The sequence below is a fragment of the Leiobunum rupestre genome, chromosome 7 (assembly GCF_980474605.1).
Source record: "Leiobunum rupestre chromosome 7, qqLeiRupe1.1.hap1, whole genome shotgun sequence".
Classification (NCBI taxonomy): domain Eukaryota; kingdom Metazoa; phylum Arthropoda; class Arachnida; order Opiliones; family Sclerosomatidae; genus Leiobunum; species Leiobunum rupestre.
Genome location: NC_143390.1, coordinates 22423216 through 22444824, shown reverse-complemented (window position 1 = coordinate 22444824; position 21609 = coordinate 22423216). Strand labels below are relative to the sequence as shown.

General features: G+C 37.7%; 1 protein-coding gene across 1 annotated transcript in view; it reads left to right on the top strand.

Moving 5' to 3' along the window:
• The first annotated feature begins 8948 nt into the window (after positions 1-8948).
• LOC149935168 (potassium channel subfamily K member 6-like) overlaps positions 8949-21609 on the top strand; it is a 32248-nt gene continuing 19587 nt past the window's right edge. Inside the window, exon 1 of the mRNA XM_090152939.1 lies at positions 8949-9558. Within this exon, the coding sequence (XP_090009065.1) occupies positions 9384-9558 (175 nt within the window). The 5' untranslated portion in view covers positions 8949-9383. The remainder of the gene's footprint in view (positions 9559-21609) is intronic.

Sequence of the window (21609 nt, the reverse complement as noted above, 5' to 3'; positions counted from 1 at the left end):
CAGGCTGCAAAACCGAGTCTGATATAACCTTGGAGTAGAGACCCATGGAGCTTCTATTACGGTTATAATAAGTCGTTTTTTTTTTGAGCTTTTGAATTTCAAAATTCTGTCAATTCGTTACCGAGAGTTGAGTGTTGAGTCTAGGTGGCGCTGTGGCCAAAGAATATAGATAGGTCTAAATTCTTTGCTGTGGCGTAGACATTTTCTAGATCAGTGTATCGCCAGATATTGTAGCCAAAATAAAGAAAACACGTAGATTTGGGAGACGATGTTTCTCCTCGTATCGTTGTAATAATAAAACAACTCCAAAATACTTTTTAAACATTGTCAATGGTTTAGATAAATTCTTGAAAATAGTCTACAAATTGAATGGTAACGAAACTAGTAGTGTCAATATTTTAAAATAAATGTGGTTTTAAGAAAATTATTTATAGTCTACAAATTGGTCTAGAGTTGGCATTATAAAATATTAAACCAAGATAAAATATAAATGTTAGTTTTATACGAAAGATTACTCTGTTACAGGGTGTCCGAATAATGGGTGGGGTGCATTTGGCTGACTTTTCATTTTTCCGACTGCTCATTTGCCCATTAATTTGGCCGACTTTTCAGTCAGCCAAATGAACAGAACATATGGCCGACTGCTCTTTTAGCCGAAATTCTGGTCGGCCAAATGAGCAGCTCATTTGACCGACTTCTCATTTTGCCGACTGAGAAGTCGGCCAAATGGACAGTCGGACAAATGTGCAGTCGGCCAAATGGACAATCGGCGTAACGTGCATTTTGTGGTCGTCCAAATGAGAAGTCGGACAAACGAAACTCTCCCCGAATAATACGGATTAAAAATATAATTAAGATTTAATAATTTTTATTCTTCATAGCGCCAAAGTTACAGATTTTATTTTAATCAAATTTAATCATACGAGGTCATTTGTTACGTCGAAAATGCAATTTAAAAGGCAACGTAAGTGGTAATGTAGAGGGGGGGCACTTGATTTTGAACTATTTCTTCTTCTACAAGTCGTAAGTCGGTTTTCCGAGGAGGATTTTATATCGCGCGAAAACATTATTCTCCTTGGTGTAACAACGTGGTGCAATTTCGTTCTCATTGGCGGATTTTTCGATTTTCTCAGCTCATTGCTAACGAACTCAGGATTTTGGGCTTAATTTAATTTATTTATTATGGAGTTGTGTTGTAAGTCGGAAAATTTTCAGTGTAAATTTCCCGCTCGGAAAATTTTCCGGAAAATGACCGAGGCCTTTTTTCCGGAAATTTTCCATGTTTTTCCGAAAAAAATATAAAAAGTTTTCATTCCATGATTAGTCTAATACATTTATGGCATATTTAAATAAAGTGGCATTTTCACCTAATGTTTTCGAATCTGAAAGTAAAACTAAACCTCTAGACTAGTTTAAACTGATTAACAATGTAACACTATTAATGTTTTGTAGTATGTTTACTGATATTAGACATTTTATATCGATAAAAAGTTAAAAACATTAAAAACCCTTAAAAAGTAATTTATGTTTCAATTTTTTATTTTTCCGACTTGCGGAAAATTTTCCGCAGTTCGTAAAATCTTCCGAACAATTTTCTGGAAATTTTTCCGCATTTTATTTTTCCGAAAAATTAACAACACTATTATGGAGAAAAGAACTGAGTTAGTAGCCGCTAGGAGGATTCAAGCTACCGTGTTTTCATATTCCTAGGTAGCCGAGAGTTTGGATTTTGCTAACGCATAAGAACCGCGAGAGGCGCATTTATACAAAATAAACGCGGCAAATATGGTTCTGCCTTTACAGTCATTCTTTTTATCTATAAGATAATTTACCCCCTGCATGGCCATGGTTTGCGTTGTCCTTTAAGAAGAAATGTAAACTACGTACGTACCGTAGATTCGAAAACAGAGCTTGCCGCAAGTTGTCGTTAGACGGTTTTGTAAAGACGTTATTACCTACTTCCGACACGAGACCTCCTTAAGAAATCAGCCTCCATCGGTTGCTGTTGTAACTATGGCGCTATTTTTTCGCAATTCCGGCACTTTTCTCCGCCAAGTTTATAGCATGCACCGTTTATACTAAAAACCTATGTAGCTAAAACATTGTATGCACCAGATGCCATTTGGTTTTCGAAATACCATCTGGAATTTATAATTAATTCCAGGATGTCGCGAAGCGAGTGGTTTAGGGTGAAAAATTCAAGGTGAGTATACGTAGTGTTGAGGTTTTGAGTGTATATAGAGTTGAAACAAGTCGGCCCAGGCCGTAATATTAGTTCCACATCAGTGTATTCGAATGGGCAAACCTATACACCCTTAGTAGACACAGGTAGGCAAACTAATACAAAAGCTGTTGAGGCTACGTGATTTATTATCGTTTGATATATAAATTGCCATCCTAAGTTAAAGAGTGGATGCCGCCCACCATCAGGAGACCCGGGTGGGAAAACCGATATATAAGCTGTTGAGCCCATGTGTTTTCCTATCGTTAAATATATAAAATACCATCCTAAGTTTAAGGATTAAAACTTGTTCGCCACCCACCCTCAGGATACGTGGGTGGGCAAAGCAATACAAAAACTGTTGAGCCCATGTGATTTCCTATTGTTTGATATATAATTTACCATCCTATGTTAAAGAGTGGCCACCACCCACCCTCGGGATACCCGGGTGGGCAAACAAAATTAACCAATACAAAAGCTGTTGAGGCCATGTGATGTTAGATAGACGGAAAATATCAAAGGTGAAATAGGTAAGCAAAACACGACGAACATAATTCTTTTAAATTATTGAAATTAGTGGAGATAGGATATAAAGAAATTCTTAAACTGTGATTAGAATGGGTTTATTTTAGGAAATTTATATCAAACATTTGGGTAGTTTAGGCACCAAAAGTCATGTAAATTCGCAAATTCATAAAAAAAAATACCCATTAATTTATTAACTTGTTTTTTCGATCACTCTCCCTTTAAGGGGGTTGGTCGGAGGGGGCGGAAATTAACGGCACTGCGTGCGTGTCAAAGAGTTCTATCGAATGAGACCAACTGTTTTATTCCGGTCACTCTCCCTTTAAGGGGGTTGGTCGGATGGGGCGGAAATTAACGGCACTGCGTGCGCGTCAAAGAGTTCTATCGAATGAGACCAGCTTGTTTTTTTCGGTCACTCTCCTTTAAGGGGGTTGGTCGAAGGGGGCGGAAATTAACGGCACTGCGCGTTCTATCGTTTGATATAAAAAGTACCATCCTAAGTTAAAGAGTTGACTTTAACGTATTGTTATTAAAGGGGGGGTCGAAATTGTGCCCCCTGTTTACCTGACAGACCTGAAACTGGCCATCGGTAAAAGTTGTGTAGCCCCACACTGTAATTCAAACTTCCCGCCACGCCCGTGTCACCCTTCGTGGAAATCCACTGGGTTGGGGGGGGGGTGGCGAAGTTTGAGGTTCACTTGACCTTAAACGCCGTAAATATACGAAAAATAACGCGGAAAAAGGAACGACAATTGCGACAACTTAATTAGCCAATCTCCCCGCGTCGCTTAAAACGACTAGAAGTTTCGAAAATAGTTTGTAGAGAACGGCGTAACTCGGTTGGTAAAGGCGTCGGTTTTAAGAAATTACGCGACTAGCAGCTATCTGGGTTTGAATCTCGGTGGCGCCAATAATATATATTATATTATAAATTATTTTTCGCAGCTCCATCTAACGTTTCGTTGCTTTCCACGCCAAACAAACAACACTTAACGACATAGCAATAGTCCCACTTCGATATATATATCTCGATGTGGAACTAAAAAACCAGTTTAGTTAGCCGGTCAAAGGCTTATCAATTTTGATAAGCGAAGTTAAAAAAAAGCTTCCAAAAATATTTTTGAACATTTACGTTTGGACTAGAAACAGTGGCGGATACATATGGGGGTGCCCCCCCCCCCCTTGACGCGGGCGGCAAGGGGAAGGTGCGCCCCGTCATGTGACTTGATGATTTGTTATTACACCCATAGCTCAAGATGTCTTTTAGCGCCCCCCCCCCTTGAGTTTTTTCTGTATCCGTCACTACTTAGAAAGCGTTATAAAAATCCAATGCGTCATGTTTATTCACCGGTCGAAAACGGCTACTTCAAGTTAGTTAATTTAAAGAGCATAAAGAAGAACTGAAACGCTATCAGCAAGATGTTGAAGAACAATGGCTTATGGTAGAGGACCAGCGAGACCATCTCCATCTCACCGCCTTCAATGACAATATAGATAGCCAAGGCAGGGAACTTACTGATCTAAAAGAACTGTGGGTAAGAATCAGGAGAGTGCAGACAGGAGCCTTGCTGATATTGACCTCGGTTGCAACCGCTATGTCGTCTTTCAACACTGACATTGGTGTCCATCTTTCGGGTCGTTGTCTCTGATATAGACCGGGATTTAGATATGAAGATTGCAAAGAAAGTGCCATCATCTGTTACGTTCTTCACTCATGAATACAATCTCAATCGTCAGTTCAATGCCATGTTGTATAATCTCTGGGACTCTAATGATGTGGAGGCCGATGCTATCCAGACTTTATTGAATGACCCAGACATCCTTTCTCGAATAAAACACTCCCGCTTACGGCCATACAAGGAGCAGTTGCCTAACTCTACCTATGTCCACCCTATTAAATTGGTCTTTCCCACAATTTAATTAAAGCATAGCTTTTTGGCTGGTGTAAAAGCTCTGAAGGCACTCAAACTGTCCTGCTCTTTCGATCGCTCCCTGTCGAACGACTGGTGCATAGACTTGCGATCACTGAGCTTAAAACATGGAAGCTAGGAGCAACAAACACAACACCCCACACAAGGAGAACGCAACCCGTCAAAAGTCGTGGATTTTCTTGTGTACGTTTTTCATTGGCTAGACGCTTTAGCGCCTGCTGCCGACAGAAGGGGAAAATTCGGAAATTGTCTTCCCTCCCGCCCGTAAAACGTTCAGCGTAAAGGCTCGTGACGCTCGTCCAATGAAATTCGTACACAACCCTTCGTTAGCGTGTTTAAAGGCTAGCTGCGTTCTCCTTGCGTTTGTTGCTCCTAGGTGGAAGGATGAAGGGGAATCAGATACTTTCTCGCACTGGCCTAAAGCGATTAAATGAACCAAAGCTTACCCCTGCACCCCAAGGAGTCACAAAAAACTGTTCCTAGGCAGGGCCGTTTTTCCCTTCAGTAGGCCTTATGTAAAAATCTCATTTACTGTATTTTCGTACCTTCGTAGGCCCTATTACATGGAATCGTAGGTCATAATTTCTCCTAAAATTTTCATACGTCCTAGGCACTTTGCCTAGTTTGCCTTATGGATAAAGCGACCTTGTTCCTATGCCAGTAAATAATAATGTACATATTGGTGTAAATAATATCAATCGCTCCGACCTCAACCCGCTCGCGCTTCCATTTTTTCCCTTATCGGGCTCCTTGGCCCATTCAGGATTTAAAGTGGCTCGTTTCCAAACGGGATCCGTTGGCCCGACCTTTTACACCTGTCACTTACAAAACCGCACTCACTTTTCCGTCTGACTCTCCTTACTTCGAGAATTGAACGAACATCGATACACTATGACAATCATACTGAGCTCCTAACCGCTGTGGAGGCAGCGGTATATTATTGTACCAAAACGGGGTTTGAACCAATTATACTGGGCGATTTCAACTACCGGAAAGTTGCGTGGCCTAAGGAAGAGCCACTTCCGGGTGCAGCCCAATCTACCAAAGCTTTCCTAGGTGCAATATCGAGCTCTAACCTCAAGCCGTCCATAAAGCTACTAGATTTGGCCATCTGTTTCAGAGCCCTACCAACTACGTTCGAAAAGTTTACAAGACGGCTGAAGCAAGAATAAAGATCAATAACACTTTGTCTTCCAAAATTAAAATTGAAAAGGGTATTTGTCAAGGGTATCCCTTGTTGAGTTTCCTCTTCAATTTATCGATTGAGCCATTGCTATGCCATCTACGAAATAAACTAAAAGATTTTCCATAAATATACCTTTCCTACCGAGAGCACTAACGGTTCTCTCTTTCGCCGACGACCTAAATTCGTTCATTACTCGTAATATGGGGTTCCGAATTCTAGACGATGAATGCCAGAAATACAGGGGCTAGTAGGCCACACTTTGAAGCTCTCTGGCGCTCTTTTAACTCATCGTAGGAAATGGGCATACTTCTCAACTCACCCCTACAACTCATTAAAATTTTTGAATAACCTTTTGAAACACCCTGTATTTTATTGTTTTGTAATTTCAATTTCCTTTTTACAGAATAAATGTTTTTGATTATTTGGAATCCTTTGCGTTCTAGTATTTCCCTAAATTATAATTTTTATTATTAATTAGTTAACTTAATGACAACGTTATTGATTACGCTGGTCGCGTTAGTTAATTAGTACCTTGACGAGGAAAACGTTACACTATGCAACACCATCCTTAGCTAGATTTACTATGTCCTACCAACGCTATTATATCCATCATCGATTTCAGAGACACTTTTCCGAAAGTATTTGGAAGTTTTCTGGGTTAGAGAAAAACCACAGAATACAAAAAAAAATCCTATTCGAAGAGAAATGCCATCCAGTAGAAGTAGCGTTTGCCAACCATTACATCAAATCTACAAACGTTTACAGCTTTGGTTACGAAGTTTTAGGCTTTCAAAATATCGATCTGATATACGACAATATCCCCAAATATTACACCGGTTTATTAGACTTTTGGAAAACCGCTCCTATTGGTTTAAAAAAACCAACCGATTTAGAAAGTGTACTTAAACTATCGATTTTATATACCCCTTTCATCCCGTTAGAGTTTTACTACCCGAAGTGGAAAACTCCAGGCTACCGTTTCATAGAAGATATTTTTAATAGTGATCAATTAACATTCAAAAATCCTTTTTCAGATAAAGGATTAAGAGCATCTAACTGCAGAACGATAGAATATAGAAAAGTGATTAAAATCTGTGTAGAGCAATTCAGCGTCTTCAATCAACCCAACGTCGTAAATATTTCGAATGTATGTCCTAAATTAGAGCTTGAGCTTTGCGTTAAAGATGAAAGTTTTCCCTTCGTAGAAATATCTAAATGTGTAATCCGAAAATTAAACTTAACACCGTCTGAAAACTTAGCAGGCCCGTAACCAGCCGCCAGAACTCGGGGGCGCTCAAATTTGTTTGGGGGCGCCAATATGCCTTGTCACTAAAATTCATAATTTTTATCTCCCACTCCTGAAATTAGTAAATATACTGAAATTGGCTTTATTGTGTTATTTTTTAAATTATGATTTTCGACTTCGTTGAAAACAGAATATTTTATTAAAAATACATGTAACCGATGTTATATTACTTTTTAATATAATTTAGGGATTCGCTTTTTTTCATTGAATTTAAAACAACTAATCTTTAAGGCGCGTAGGCGATTAGCTAATAGTTTTTATTATAGCCGGATACACGTCGATGAAATAGTAAGCATGAAGTGCAGTCCTATGAACGTTTTACCACTATTGTAGTATAGTATTATCCAATCATTTTTCTCTATTTCGTGTATCTTGGTGTAGCCCAAAAATACCAAGGCAATGTTATATCCGTCGAAACACTTGATTGGCTAGTTTCTTCAATTGAAATATTTAAACTTTTGATACAGTGAAACGCGCGAAAACAAATTTTTTCAAAACTTTAGTACAAACATTTTAAATATTTACTGAAATTAAATTGATCAATATTGAGCAATCGATTTTTTTTTGTTCGGTCGGGTTGGGGATGCTCAAGTATTCATTTAGGGCGCTGTGACGTAACACAGACCTTTTTAATGGAAATTGAAAAGCTAATTTTAAATTTAAAACCCGATTTAAAATTTACAAATAAATTGTATTGGCTATATTCCACCGGGAAATTTGTGTATTTTAAAACTACAGCAATTTTAATTGTATATCTAAACTATCTCTATATTTTACTTGAAAGAAGGTGTGGTTTTTGCAATCTATATGCTAGTTTATGAATTTAAAGGAAAATAACTTAGATTTGCATATATAGTTTAAATATACCTAGTGGTACTAGGGGTCTAACATGTTTCGAACCGTTTGGCAGATCATCATCAGATGATGATCTGCCCAGCGGTTCGAAACAGGCAAATCTAACGAAGTTTTTGTCCTTTAAATTAATAAATTATATTTTACTTATCAATCAAGAACGAACATTAAAGACTTTAAAACTATAGAAATGTTAAAATCATATTTTAATAAAAAAAAACGATAAAATTGTTCTCAGAAAATTGTTAGAGGCTAAAATTTGTAAACTTGAAACGCACGTTGTTGTTTTAAATTAAATTTTGTTAAAAAAAATATGTGTAAATTTGGAGAAAACTGATTGTACCCTTTCCAAACGGTAACATGCTTGGGTAGGCTTAAAATAAAATAAAATAAAAAAAAATAAAAAAAAAATCCGCAATAGCTTTGGTAGGTAATTTATCGATTTCCCCAAAGTTAGCTTCTACCCGTACAGCAGAGTGTGGCGAGTTGAACGCTTTTACAGGCGAGAGTAGGTCAAAAATAGGTCAAAATATTTGCCTACAAACCCTCAACTTTCTTAAAATAAAATTCGATGAAGCGATTTAGCGCTTATAACAACCTAAGAATATAACCCATAATATAGAAAACACTTTGGAAAATATTTAGTAGTTTAGCTAATTATCATCTTATAAAAAATTATATAAATATAACAAGATCAAGCGGGTAGCGTAATATTACATTCTGATCACGTCGGAAAAATTTCGAAACAAAGTGCTTCCTTAAAACGACAACAGATGGCGTTCGAGAATGTCACGCTCGGTAGCTAAGGCCAAGACCATCGACTATACCATTTGCCTCCCTCCCGAAGCCCCTCTGCGGAAAAAGGAAGGAAGCCGCCAGAGAAGCAGCCAGTCACGGTTTGGGCTTTATGTAGAAGCGAAGGAGCTGCGCCTACGCGCGTATATTCATAGAGCTAGAGTAGCCTAGAATATATTTTCTAGAAGACGCTGTCAAATAAAAAAGGACCTTTTCATCTTGGAACCCAGACAAGAGTTTTTTTTTTCCAACTCCCCGCCCACCTTGTACGAAATAAGTTGGTTTGATGCCGCCGAAGAAAATGAAGCTAGCGTAGGATGAAACAATATTGCCGATGTTGTCCACGCCTGCACCGGCTAATGACGAGCAAACTCTAGCGAACCCAACCATTCTAAGCAACCTCACTGCCGACTGGAGATGTTTCCCAAAACGCCGCTCTAGCCACCTCGTCTTCTCAACTCAATCGCGATAACGACCACGTATCGAGATTGTCAACGGCTCTAACTGTAATAAATTAAACGCGAAAAGCGCAACGAATTAAAGCTGGAGGAAACGAATCTCGCCAAAATGAAGCCGGGGAAGAGCACCATCCGTCTGATCGTCCTATCCATCTTTTACATTCTGTTTTTGGTCATCGGGGCGTCGATTTTCTCGTCAATAGAATCGCCCTTGGAGATTGACATGATCAGGGATCTGAGAGCCAAACGGAACGCTTTCATAAAGAGCCACGAATGCGTCTCCGGTAAGTTTCAATTACGCGTTTACCGTCTTTTTCGGGGGGTTGGTATAACGGAGGGTTGTTCTCTAAATTTTGAGTTTCGCGCGATATTCTCCCATCTGTCATCCTTTCTACATAACGCCGGTGTCGAGGTACGCTTGATAGGGCGGTCAAAGTGAGGATGTGGGTGTAGTTTGTACGCTTCGCGTTTGAACGTAGCTTAAAGCTGGTTTCACACTGGACGGAAAATATGCCGGAAAGACGATAATAAACGCCGAGCTGAAAATTGATTCCCATTCGATATAACGCTAACGTTCAACTTTACGCTGCTAATTTTCCGTCGAGTGTGAAACCAGCTTTAAGGTCAAATACGACATAATGGAAACGGAAATAGCCGAGGCTTAAGTGCTCGCCTATAACTTTATAAGCTCGCTCTTCGAGTGCTCGCAATTTTGAACGTTCTGAAATTGGTTTTATCATTCGTTTATATTCCCAGCTTTTCGCGACATTAAGACCCGTAACCCCACTTAAGATATCAAACAACGTTTTTTTTTGGAGGGTGGAATTTGGAGAAAATGAAAGGCTTCGTGACAAATATATTACGTTTGAAAGATACTAGCTTTATTTCTTTTTCAAATGGCACGCCTTACGCGATGGCAATTCTTGTCCGTCATTGCAACAATACGTTGATCAAAGCCGCGTTTCTTTCACGGGGTTCACGCTCTTTTAAATAGTGAAAGGGACGACTCGTTTGTCCCGATACGGGGATAAACTTCCGACACGAAAGTCCTATTAAGCCGTGTTCACACTTGACACTTTGGAACCGTTTTTAAATGGTTTCGAAAGCTAAGATTTAATATTTTCGGTGTCAACTGTATTAATAGCCATACGATAAATACATTCGACAGTAAAATTTTACAATTTGTACTTTAGAAACCGTTTTAAAACGGTTCCAAAGTGTCTAGTGTGAACGCGGCTTTAGTTTACTCATAAAACGGACGAAACAACTCCGGTTTCCTGGGCCAACGCGGAATCGATTCCTAATATCGAAACCGAGTCTCCGCAATCACGTTATACAATACAAACAATGATTAATCTATTTGATGGATTGAAGATGGTTTCTCGTACACCTAACCTCGCAGATGGCCTTCTCTGGTCTACACCAAAGCCATACTTGTTAAAGCTATTTGATACTACGAAACAGTTGCGTAGTCAGGAAACGGGGTTGCCAAGGTTTTCCTAAGACATTTCTGGATATTTTCCCTGACTTATTGTACGCCAATATTTGGAAATTTGTAACCTATATTTTAGTAAAGCAACCATTTCCACGTTTTTCCCTATTTCCGTCTTAGTTTAGACCACGATTTGCCAATTTCAAGGAACTATTTGCAACCAAAATTAAATTCCCTGACATTTTCCTGACTTTATACTAATTTTTAAAATTCCCTGATTTTTAGACCCATTTTTAAATTCCCTGATTTTTCCTTGGTTTTTAACCCAATATTAAATTCCCTGATTTTTAGACCCATTATTAAATTCCCTGATTTTTAGACCCATTATTAAATTCCCTGATTTTTAGACCCATTTTTAATTTCCCTTATTTTTCCTTTGGTTTTAGACCCATTTTTAATTTTCCTGATTTTTCCTTTGTTTTTAGACCCAAATAGATTAAATTCCCGGATTTTTTCCTGAATTTTAGACCCATTTTTAAATTCCCTGATTTTTAGACCCATTTTTAAATTCCCGGACTTTTCCCTGATTTTTAGACCCATTTTTAAATTATCTGATTTTTAGACCCATGATTAAATTCCCTGACTGTTCCCGGATTTTTAAATTCTCTGACTTTTCCGGTAATTCCAGGTACTGTGTCAACCCTGCCAAATTTATGTTTGTATGAACCTAATTAATTTTTATAGCCAACTGTGTGCCCCTTCTAACTAACCTCCTGGCTACGCCACAGTTATGTGTTCTATGACTTTGGACTGTAAGAGTTATTAAAGGGAATGTATTCTATAGTATTTCTGTCACCCCAACCCCCAAAGGGTTCCAATATTGGCCGTTTTTTCTTAAGGCTTTTGTCATTTTCGGCGCTGCTGAGTGGTTTGTTGCGAACATAACCCCTAAAATTGTTGAGGTCTTCAGCAAAGAACGCATTTTTTTGGAAATGCAAAAGTTATCTCATACAGGGGCGTAGGAACGTTCTAGAAGTTGGAGGGGGCAAAGAGAAACGGAAAGGGGTCTGGAGAATGGTTTTCAATTTTTAATGGAGTGTAGCTTCTCCGAATGCATGTGTACTTTTTACCACTATAAGCTTTATATGCTTTTAAAATGAGAATTTGAGCCTTTTGAAGATTTCAACTGACCAAAACGTTGGAGGGGGCAATAACATTAGTTGGCCCTCCCAGCAAAATTCTAGGGAAGGGCATTGCCCCCCCCCCCCTGCCACTCCCGGTTCCTACGCCCCTGATCTCCTATTTTCATTATTGAGATCTTAAACTTCGGTCAGTTGCGTAGGGTATTTTCTTAAAATTGTGTGCTAAGCTACTGATTTCTGTAATGAACAAGTGTGTAATCTATAGCCTATTTAACTGAAACTACGTCGTTATAAATTAAGCCAGTGGTGGTGTTTTATTTTCGCTCGGTTGCTTTTTACCGCACGCTTTCGGTGATGATTTGTTCCGCAGTGTTATTTAATTTTCCACCTCACCGAATCGTTTGGGGTTTTAATGGTCTCATTACCAACGCTCAACGTGATGCAATTGACGTATACAAATAGTTTCGTTAGGAATTCGCAAATATATAAAGCTCAAACATTACAAAGTGAATAATAAATGGGAATATTTTAAACGACGTCTTGTACTAGCCGCGCACCGAAATTGTTGATGATTTAAGGAATGGGAGAGCAACTGGAGTTTTAGGCTGAATACTGATTTTGAAATATGCGGCATGGTTTTTGAAAAAAATGAATAAATAGTAGAAACATAAATGTTGCTCTAGCGCTAGAAAATTCGAATATGTTCGCGATACTAGCACACGCTGTTTGACCCATCAATTTGTTACTTTAAGGAAAAGCAATTTTTTGAAAAACATTACAATTGAGAGTTTTGAGATCGAAATCGTTAAGAGTCGCTGCTGAAGGATTTGGTGCTCGAATTAGGGTTTTTATTACTTTAGAGCTTCGGGGTTCCTCTTTGCAGTCAGGGGTGGATACGACCATCTGGCAGTACAGAAACGTGTATCGGTGATGTCCGGCTTTGGCAGGAAAGTTCCCCGTAGTATCCCATTTAAAAACTCGATGCTAGAGAATCCTATAGGCGAGCTAAGTGAATAGTGTGGGAAGAATATTAATTGAGTGTAATTAGTGTTCCTTATAAGCTTAAACAAGAATAAATCAGTGTTTGTGACACATTTATAGAAATGAATTTCCAGCGATGTTGTTAAATCTAATATTTATTTCCTAAAAATGGTGTATTCGTATCTGTCTGTCTCGGTATCGGCGTCCACACCATTGGTGTTTGTTGAAATTGTTGTCCAATTGTTCAAATTAATCCCGCTATTTAAACGTGTATTTCCAGTTTCCCGATGACCTTTTCATTTATTTTACTTTTCCGTGAATAGATAATATAAAATAAATATAACACGTGAAATTCGTAACCATAGACAGTTATTTTGCTAACCGCCAAAAAAAAGAACACCACGAAAACAAGCAAAATAGGAAATTAGTAATGGATTTATTGTAATTTTATAATAGAGATTATTTGGAAAATATATGATAATATCTGTTGAAGTTACAGAAAAAATATAGGTTTTAAAGGAATTTGGATAAATAAATTATGGGCTGAGTCGAAAAAAATGTTTGGCTTGAGTCAGCCTGACGTAATTTTGTTCGAAATACTTTCTCCCTTTGTAGTGTTTGATTGCCATCTATTTCAAAACACGTAATTGCAAAAGGGAATTACAAGTACTAAAACATAGGAAAGTAGTGTAATTATAGTAAGACATTGAAAATATCGGAAAATAATCGAGAATTATCGATTTAACTACTTTCTTAGTGCGTGCCAATAATCTTATCAGCGTTGTTCATAGTTATTATGTTTTTACTGTAGTCAACCCAAAAGTAACATAACAATAATAAGTATGACAACGCTTATAGTTCATTAATGATAGTCTGTTTCAACAATGACCATATAAATCATTATGTGTCTAAGGCAGTACCGGATTTTAGTGGGGGCCTATGTAAGAAAAGCGTAAAAACTCGCGTGTCCCGAAGCTGAGAATAATGCTTTTTCAAATAATAAAGCAACAAGCCTGATGTTTTTTCCTTAAACCGAATCAGTGAAAAATCCATTGATTTCATCAGTGGTGTGGGCCTTCTGTTGGTGAGGGCCCATACGGCACTGGTCCAAGGACTGACAATCAATTGACTATGGAATTTACGATTATATTAGTTATTTTCAAATTTGATACTTGACCGCGTTTTCGATCGTATTTATCAAGCTAATTTGGCAGTAATTTCCCCAGCAAAGAGAAACTTCCGATTACGCAATCACTCTACGACAGATTATCATTAACCGAAATACTTCAGTGTCATACTTATGTTATTTTTTTACTTATGAGACAAACATCCATTCCTTCCTCGAAAAGCGCCTTAGTTGACTTAGCCAATGTTTACCAAAGTTCGGCCATTTCATTCCTTTCATTTGACTATTTGTACGCCAAAAAAAAACTAAAACAAAATCCAATTTTGGAAAACGCGTGAATATTAGACCCATTCCGACGATAGAGAACCCGACAGTGAAGTAACAACAAGAACTTCAAACGCGGAGAATTCAATTTAAAAGAAATAGAGAGTCGTGTAAAAAGCGTTGGCAAAACTGTTTCTAAAAATAGTCGGAAATTATTGGAAGACGCGGGTAATCAGGGGCGTCTTTTTTCCGGGCATAGTTGACTGCGTCATTTCGGGGTCTGCCGAGAACGAAACATTATTTTTGGGTATTCCCGACCTTCTCCGATTCGTAGAAAACGACGCGGTGACTAAATGCGGCTGCAACGTTTCGAGATTGCTCTCGCCAAATTTCATTTTCGAATATACATAGAAATCAGTGGCGTAGCTAGGATTTTGTTTCGGGGGGGGGGGGGCACGCCATTGAAAAAAAAGTAAAAAAATAAAAATATTTGTACGTACGACCATACGTTTCGGGGGGGGGGCATGTCTCCCTGTGCCCCCCTGGCTACGAAACTGATATAAATATATAGTTATATACATAGAAATATATAGGAATATACATAGAAATATATAGTTATATACATAGAAATATATAGTTTTATACATAGAAATATATAGGAATATACATAGAAATAGTGTTGTTAATTTTGCGGAAAAATAAAATGCAGAAAAATTTCCAGAAAATTTTCCGCAAAAATAAAAAATTGAAACTGAAATTACCTTTCAAGGATTTTTAATGTTTTTAACTTTTTATCGATATAAAATGTCTAATATCAGTAAACATACTACAAAACATTAATAGTGTTACATTGTTAATCAGTTTAAACTAGTCTAGATGTTTAATTTTACTTTCAGTTTCGAAAAAATGAGGTGAAAAAGCCGCTTAATTTAAACTTGCCAACAATATATTAGACTAATCATGGAATGAAACTTTTTTTATTTTTTTGCGGAAAAATACGGAAAATTTTCTGGAAAAAAGGCCTCGGTCATTTTTCGGAAAATTTTCCGACTTACAAGACACTACATAGATATATATCGGAATATACATATAAATATATAGAAATATACATAGAAATATATAGGAATAATATAATAAAAATCTAAAATTATAAGATAATCATAAAATAAAATATCATTTTATTGTACACAAAGTGGTTTTAGTTTATTTATAAATATCAAATTTATAGGATAACTATAACAAATATGATAAATATCTGAAATTTATAGGATAATTATGATATAAAAATACGAAATCTATAAGATAATTATAAAGATCTGAAATTATAGGATAATTACGAGATAAAAATACGAAATCTTTAATATAATTACGATATAAAAATTCGAAATCTATAAGATAATTATAAAGATCTGAAATTATAGGATAATTACGAGACAAAAATCCGAAATCTTTAGTATAATTACGATATAAAAATCCGAAATCTATAAGATATATTAAAATGTATATAGGATAATTATAATCTAAAAATATCATATTTATACACTCTTTTTCGCGGTCTTTTCGACCCCTCTTTCTGGCAGCCTGCTAGTCGGCCATTACCTGGAACCACCGGTGGGGGTCTAGGCTCGGGTCTTTGGTCCCAGGATATGGAGAATGGAGGTTAAGGGGGGTAAACTCAACATGAACGCGCCCAGCAAAATTCCCAAAAAAAAAGAGTGTATTGGATAACTATAACAAAAATGTGAAATTTATAGGATAATTACAAGATAAAAATCCGAAATATATAAGATAGTTATAAAAAAACAAAATCTATAGGAAAATTATAGAAATTTTAAATCTATAGGATAATTACAATATAAAACCTCGAAATATGTAGGATAATTTTTAAACTATGAAATTATAGGATAATTATAATCTAAAAATATAAAATTTATAGGATAACTATAACAAAAATCTGAAATTTATAGGATAATTACGAGATAAAAATCCGAAATCTATAATCTGAAATTATTTTAGATATAATAAAAATATATCAAATTTGTAGGAGATGAAACTATGAAATTTATACGATAATAATAGAAGTTACCGATTCATAGGAGTTTTGTAGGTTAAAAATATTGACATAAGATTTTTCTGCGATATATTTAAAATGAGTCATATAGTATCCTTAGAACGATAAGGTCACAATTTTTGCCTATCGAGAAAAATTACGAAAATAAATATTTACTGTTGGTGTTACAACTTTCTCAATTGGTTTCCAACCATTTTGATAAAAATATAGGAAATACAGGATAAAGAATATAATTATAGGATTTTATAGGACCATCTCAGAATTATAGGATTTTATAGGGCCATCTCAGAATTATAGGATTTTATAGGGCCTTCTTACTTCTTAGAATTATAGGATTTTAAAGGGCAATCTCAGAATTATAGGATTTTATAGGGCCATCTCAGAATTATAGGATTTTATAGGGCCTTCTTACTTCTTAGAATTATAGGATTTTAAAGGGCAATCTCAGAATTATAGGATTTTATAGGGCCATCTCAGAATTATAGGATTTTATAGGGCCATCTCAGAATTATAGGATTTTATAGGGCCATCTCAGAATTATAGGATTTTATAGGGCCTTCTCAGAATTATAGGATTTTATAGGGCCTTCTTACTTCTTAGAATTATAGGATTTTAAAGGGCAATCTCAGAATTAAAGGATTTTATAAGACCATCTCAGAATTATAGGATTTTATTAGACCATCTCAGAATCATATGATTTTATAGGGCCATCTCAGAATCATAGGGTTTTATAGCCCGGTTTCGCCATTTCGTGAAATGTGACGACTGTTTTAGGGTCTTTTCGAGCGACTGGTCGTTTCCCCTTTCAAGAATTAAAGATTCTGTGTCGGTTTCAAATTGTCGTTACCTAACTGCTACATACGCCAAAGAAAAAGTCCGTGTTTTAGAAACTTTAGAGGAATTTTAAGCACACGTTCCAGGCAGAGGCGCATTAACCAATTGGCCTGGAGAGTAACGGGGGGCCCCTCCAGTAAAACTTTCGCCCGGAGGCAAAAGGGGGCCGCCAGGTGTCTAGTTTCCCTGGCTAAGAAAAAGGAGACGATCATTTCGGATGGAGATGGCGAGAAACTTGTAGGCCCACGTACGCGTTGGGCTTATTGCGCGGGATAAGAATCTTCGCGGCTAGAACATAACGTAATTGTACAGTCTGTATTATCAGAAGAAAATAGGGGAAGTACGTATCTGTAGCTTTGAGCCGTAGAAGTCGTCGGGTGACCCACGAAAACGCCTTTTTACGCGTAATAAACCAAGCTGAAAAAGTAGTTCCACTTTTGTTTTGATTCAACACGGCTATAAACGACGAAAGCAAATACGCCTTAGCTCAATTAGCAGAGAATGAGAAGGACAATATGTTACAATTGTTCAATTTAAGAAAAATTGATTTTTTAAACGATGTATTCATTCGTGATTTCCCGCCAAACCGTTTTGGCGCGAAAATTCGTGAAAAGTGACGCCTTTCCAAAGCTGACTAGAAGCGTACTTCCCCCTATTTTCTTCTGGTATTATCAAATTTGTTGTTTTAAAGAGTTTAAGCTAGGAGCAACAAACACAGCATTGCCCACACAAGGAGAACGCAACCCTTCAAAAGTCGTGCATTTTCTTGCGTACATTTTTCATTGGTTAGACGCTTTAGCGCCTGCTGCCGTCGGAAGGGGAAAATCCGGCAATTGTCTTCCCCCCTTTCCGCAAAACGTGCAGCGTTAAGGTTCGACCAATGAAATTTGTACGCAACACCGCGTTAGCGTGTGTAAAGGCTAGCTGCGATCTCCTTGCGTTTGTTTGCTCCTAGGCTTAAGCGTTTGACGTTACGAAGGATATACATTTACGCCTCCACAAGGCTTCGCGGAAAATAACTTTTACAAGGTTTTACTTAAATTGGTATCTTATAAACAAACCGAGGAATAAAACAGAATGTTTTGTCAGTTCAGCCGTCTAAAACACGCGGTAGTTTTCCCATAAAAATACTCCCCACACTAACGTATTTAGAAAACTCATCGTAATCCCCGAACGGCGTTGAGAAGAGATCTTGGGGAAAAAACATTTCACGATCTTTTCGCCTCGGGCCTTTTTGACGTGCCAAAAAACAAAGTGTCAGCGGTTAATAGATACTTTGGGGGGGATCTTGGGAAAGTGACGTGTATCCTTCCCTCAACATTTTAAAAAAATGTCAGTTTGCGTTTGCGTTTCTAAATTAAAAATCAGAACCGGATCGAAGAGGAAAACGTCAAATGTTTAGAAAAAAACGGCAAAGATTATTTTAAAACAAGATAGCCAAAGACGTATAGCGCGTGACTGGATAGATAGCGAACCATAAAAGCGAACGGGAGAAAATTCCTTTCTGGTTTTAGGGTCCCAATTTAGACGCGCGTTTAGACTCATCGTTTTTTGTCCGGTGAATCATAGATGGAGCGGGAATTATACCGTGATAAATATCGTAAATTTTTACACCCTTTCCAAATGTGACAGCGTCCTTGGATATCTCCCAACTGGATACCAGCCTCCCTATGGATAGAAGGAGAGTATATAGAGTAGTAGCACTCAGTAGCTTTGACCATGGCCGCCATTTTGGTCGCAAATTTTTTATCTATAGGAAAGAGCATGGGTGACGTACTAGGACGTCACAGTGCCATTACTCGATAGAGGGTCTTTCGCTTCGCTTCGTCGCTGTATGTTCTAGTAATATGCAGCCCTTTATTTAGCGAGGCTGAAATTTAAACTTGAAAGCGCAATTTAAGAAATATTTGGTCACCAACCTTCAATTAATTCTTAATTTTAAAAAATCGTCATCCTTTTTGGTACGTTTCTGATGGGAAATGCCCTTTGTCATCAGCCGTATTAAGATAATAATTTTAAACTAAAATTAAGTAAAACTAATTAAATTACATTAACATTAAAATATTGTTTTTCTGCGCAAATATTTGGGTTTCAGCGCCAGATTATATTTTGCGTTTTGCCACCTTGTTTTTTTAACAACGCGTGTGTGGTTAAACAGATCCACATTGAATGAAATGTTTTTTCCCACTCGATGCGAACAAAGCGGTAATTTGTAAGAAAGAAAAGAAACGATTCAAATGAGGATGGGTTGGGAGAGCTCCCGGCAGTCGACTTCCTTCTTTAAAGTAGTCTTATTTACCGGCGGAAATATTTGGCAAATGCGGTCAACTACGCCAGTGCCTTAAAAATGGGTTGGATGCGATGTAAAGTAGACAATGCATTCTGGGAATACCTAAGCGAGTTGCGCGATTACCACTTTCAATTAAGCCGCCCCGTAGTTTACAGCGAACAAAGACACGACTATTTTTGTTGCGGGCAAGATAGATTTCCCAAGAGGAGAGACCCAAATTAATAGACGACCTCGTAAAAAGAAAGTTACTAAACAAAAGAGTTTAAATAAAAACACGAAAATCTAATATGGCTCGTCTTGACTTGGTTTTGTGGTTTTAGTCGAGGGAATTATAAATCACTTTTGATAACGCCAACGTAGATAATAAATAAAAACGGTGATGATATTACAGGCTTTTATATCGCCAAATAAATGACCTCGTCTGGCCATTTTTATTTATAATCGTACCCAATATTTATACTTATATTTTGAGAAAAACCATGGGTATCAAGGTCTACTTTCCCCGTTACGAGCGCGGGGAAGGAAACGATACCCGCTTGTGTTTAAATCGCGTATGAAGACGTAAGTTTTAGGGAACCAATGAGGTAGAGGGCCAAGGGCGTATTTAAGGGGGAGGGTTCAAACCCCCCCGAAATGCTGATGACGGGGGGGGGTGCCTAATAATAATCAGTGAAACTTCCGTCAGCACCCCCCCCCCTTTAAATTCTCCCTCAAAACCCCCCGGAAATAAAATCGTGGATATTCCCTTGTAGAGGGCTGACTTGGTTGACTCTTAAGGGGAGGGGCATACTGACAGAACGTAAAGTGGATTGGGAAAAACCCGGGATGCCATATTTCGCTGGAAAGCAGCCAATTGGGCTTCTTTTCAAGAAAATTGGCTGGAAATACAGGGTGTTTCAAAAGGTTATGCAAAAATGATAAGGAGTCGTAGGGGGTGATTTGAGAAGTATGCCCATTTCCCCCCCCCCCCCATTTCCCTACGATGAGTTAAAAGAGCGCCAGAGAGCTTCAAAGTGTGGCCTACTAGCCCCTGGAAGTAGACTGCAACGAGCGCAAAACCAAGCAGCAGGGTTCGTGTGATAGGTAAAAAGGACTTCGTAAACAAATGGAGGTAACCAGCGTAAAAAAGCAAACTTAAACGGTATTTTAAGTCCCTGCTGCTTGGTTTTGCGCTTGTTGCAGCCTACTTCCAGGGGCTAGTAGGCCACATTTTGAAGCTCTCTGGCACTCTTTTAACTCATCGTAGGAAAATGGGAAAAAACAGGCATACTTCTCAACTCGCCCCCTACAACTCCTTAAATTTTTTGTATAACCCTTAGAAACACCCTGTATAAGGGTTGGCTTTAGGCGCTAAATAGGGCTTTACGTGCATAATGAGTCTACTCTATTTAGCAGTTCTACGTCATGTGACCAACACGCGCAAAAAAAAGCAATTTCAAATTTTCGCGGTTAATTTTTTGCCTTGTTTTTGGGAAAATCGACCGTTTTTCAAAAGAAGGATTGGCGGTTGTTTGGGCTTTTTCTAGTTTTATTTTGGCGGGTTTTCTGTCGATAATCTGGCATCCCTGGGGAAAACGCTTCATTTGAAGCAAGGTGCTTTACAAAGAACAAGTCTCTAACTTCGACTGTTATAGCCGCTGTATACGATCATAGGAGTGTTGGCGAACACAATTAAAACACTAATTTTCAATTTAAAGAGGTAGAATAATAAATGTTAGTGTTCGCTTCCACTACAATAGGGGGAAATTAGAATTCTTCGGGCTGGCTCGAACTTTGCTAGATTTCTTAAAGCAAGTGTCGGCTCGCCGTGTACTAGCTCGTTTTTCAACAGATGTCGACATAAAAACCAGATGCTTAAGCATCACGTTGATGGAATCGTTTATAAATTTGACAATAGAGTAATATCGGCGTGACGTATGTCGACGTCACCCATGCTTTTTCCTATAGATAAAAAACTGCCCTCAAAATGGCGGCCATAGCCCAAAGCTACAGAGCGATACTACTCTATAGCTTAAATTATAGTAATTTTTAACAATATATTTTATATGGGATATAATTTAGGTTAAAGTCCGCTAAGTAGAGTATAGGTTGTCTAATTATAATACTCTACAATTCTTCTCTGACGACATTATCGTTTCGCTATTTTGAAATTTAGCTTCCTGTGCCATTTATAGATGGCACCACGCTCTCCAGTA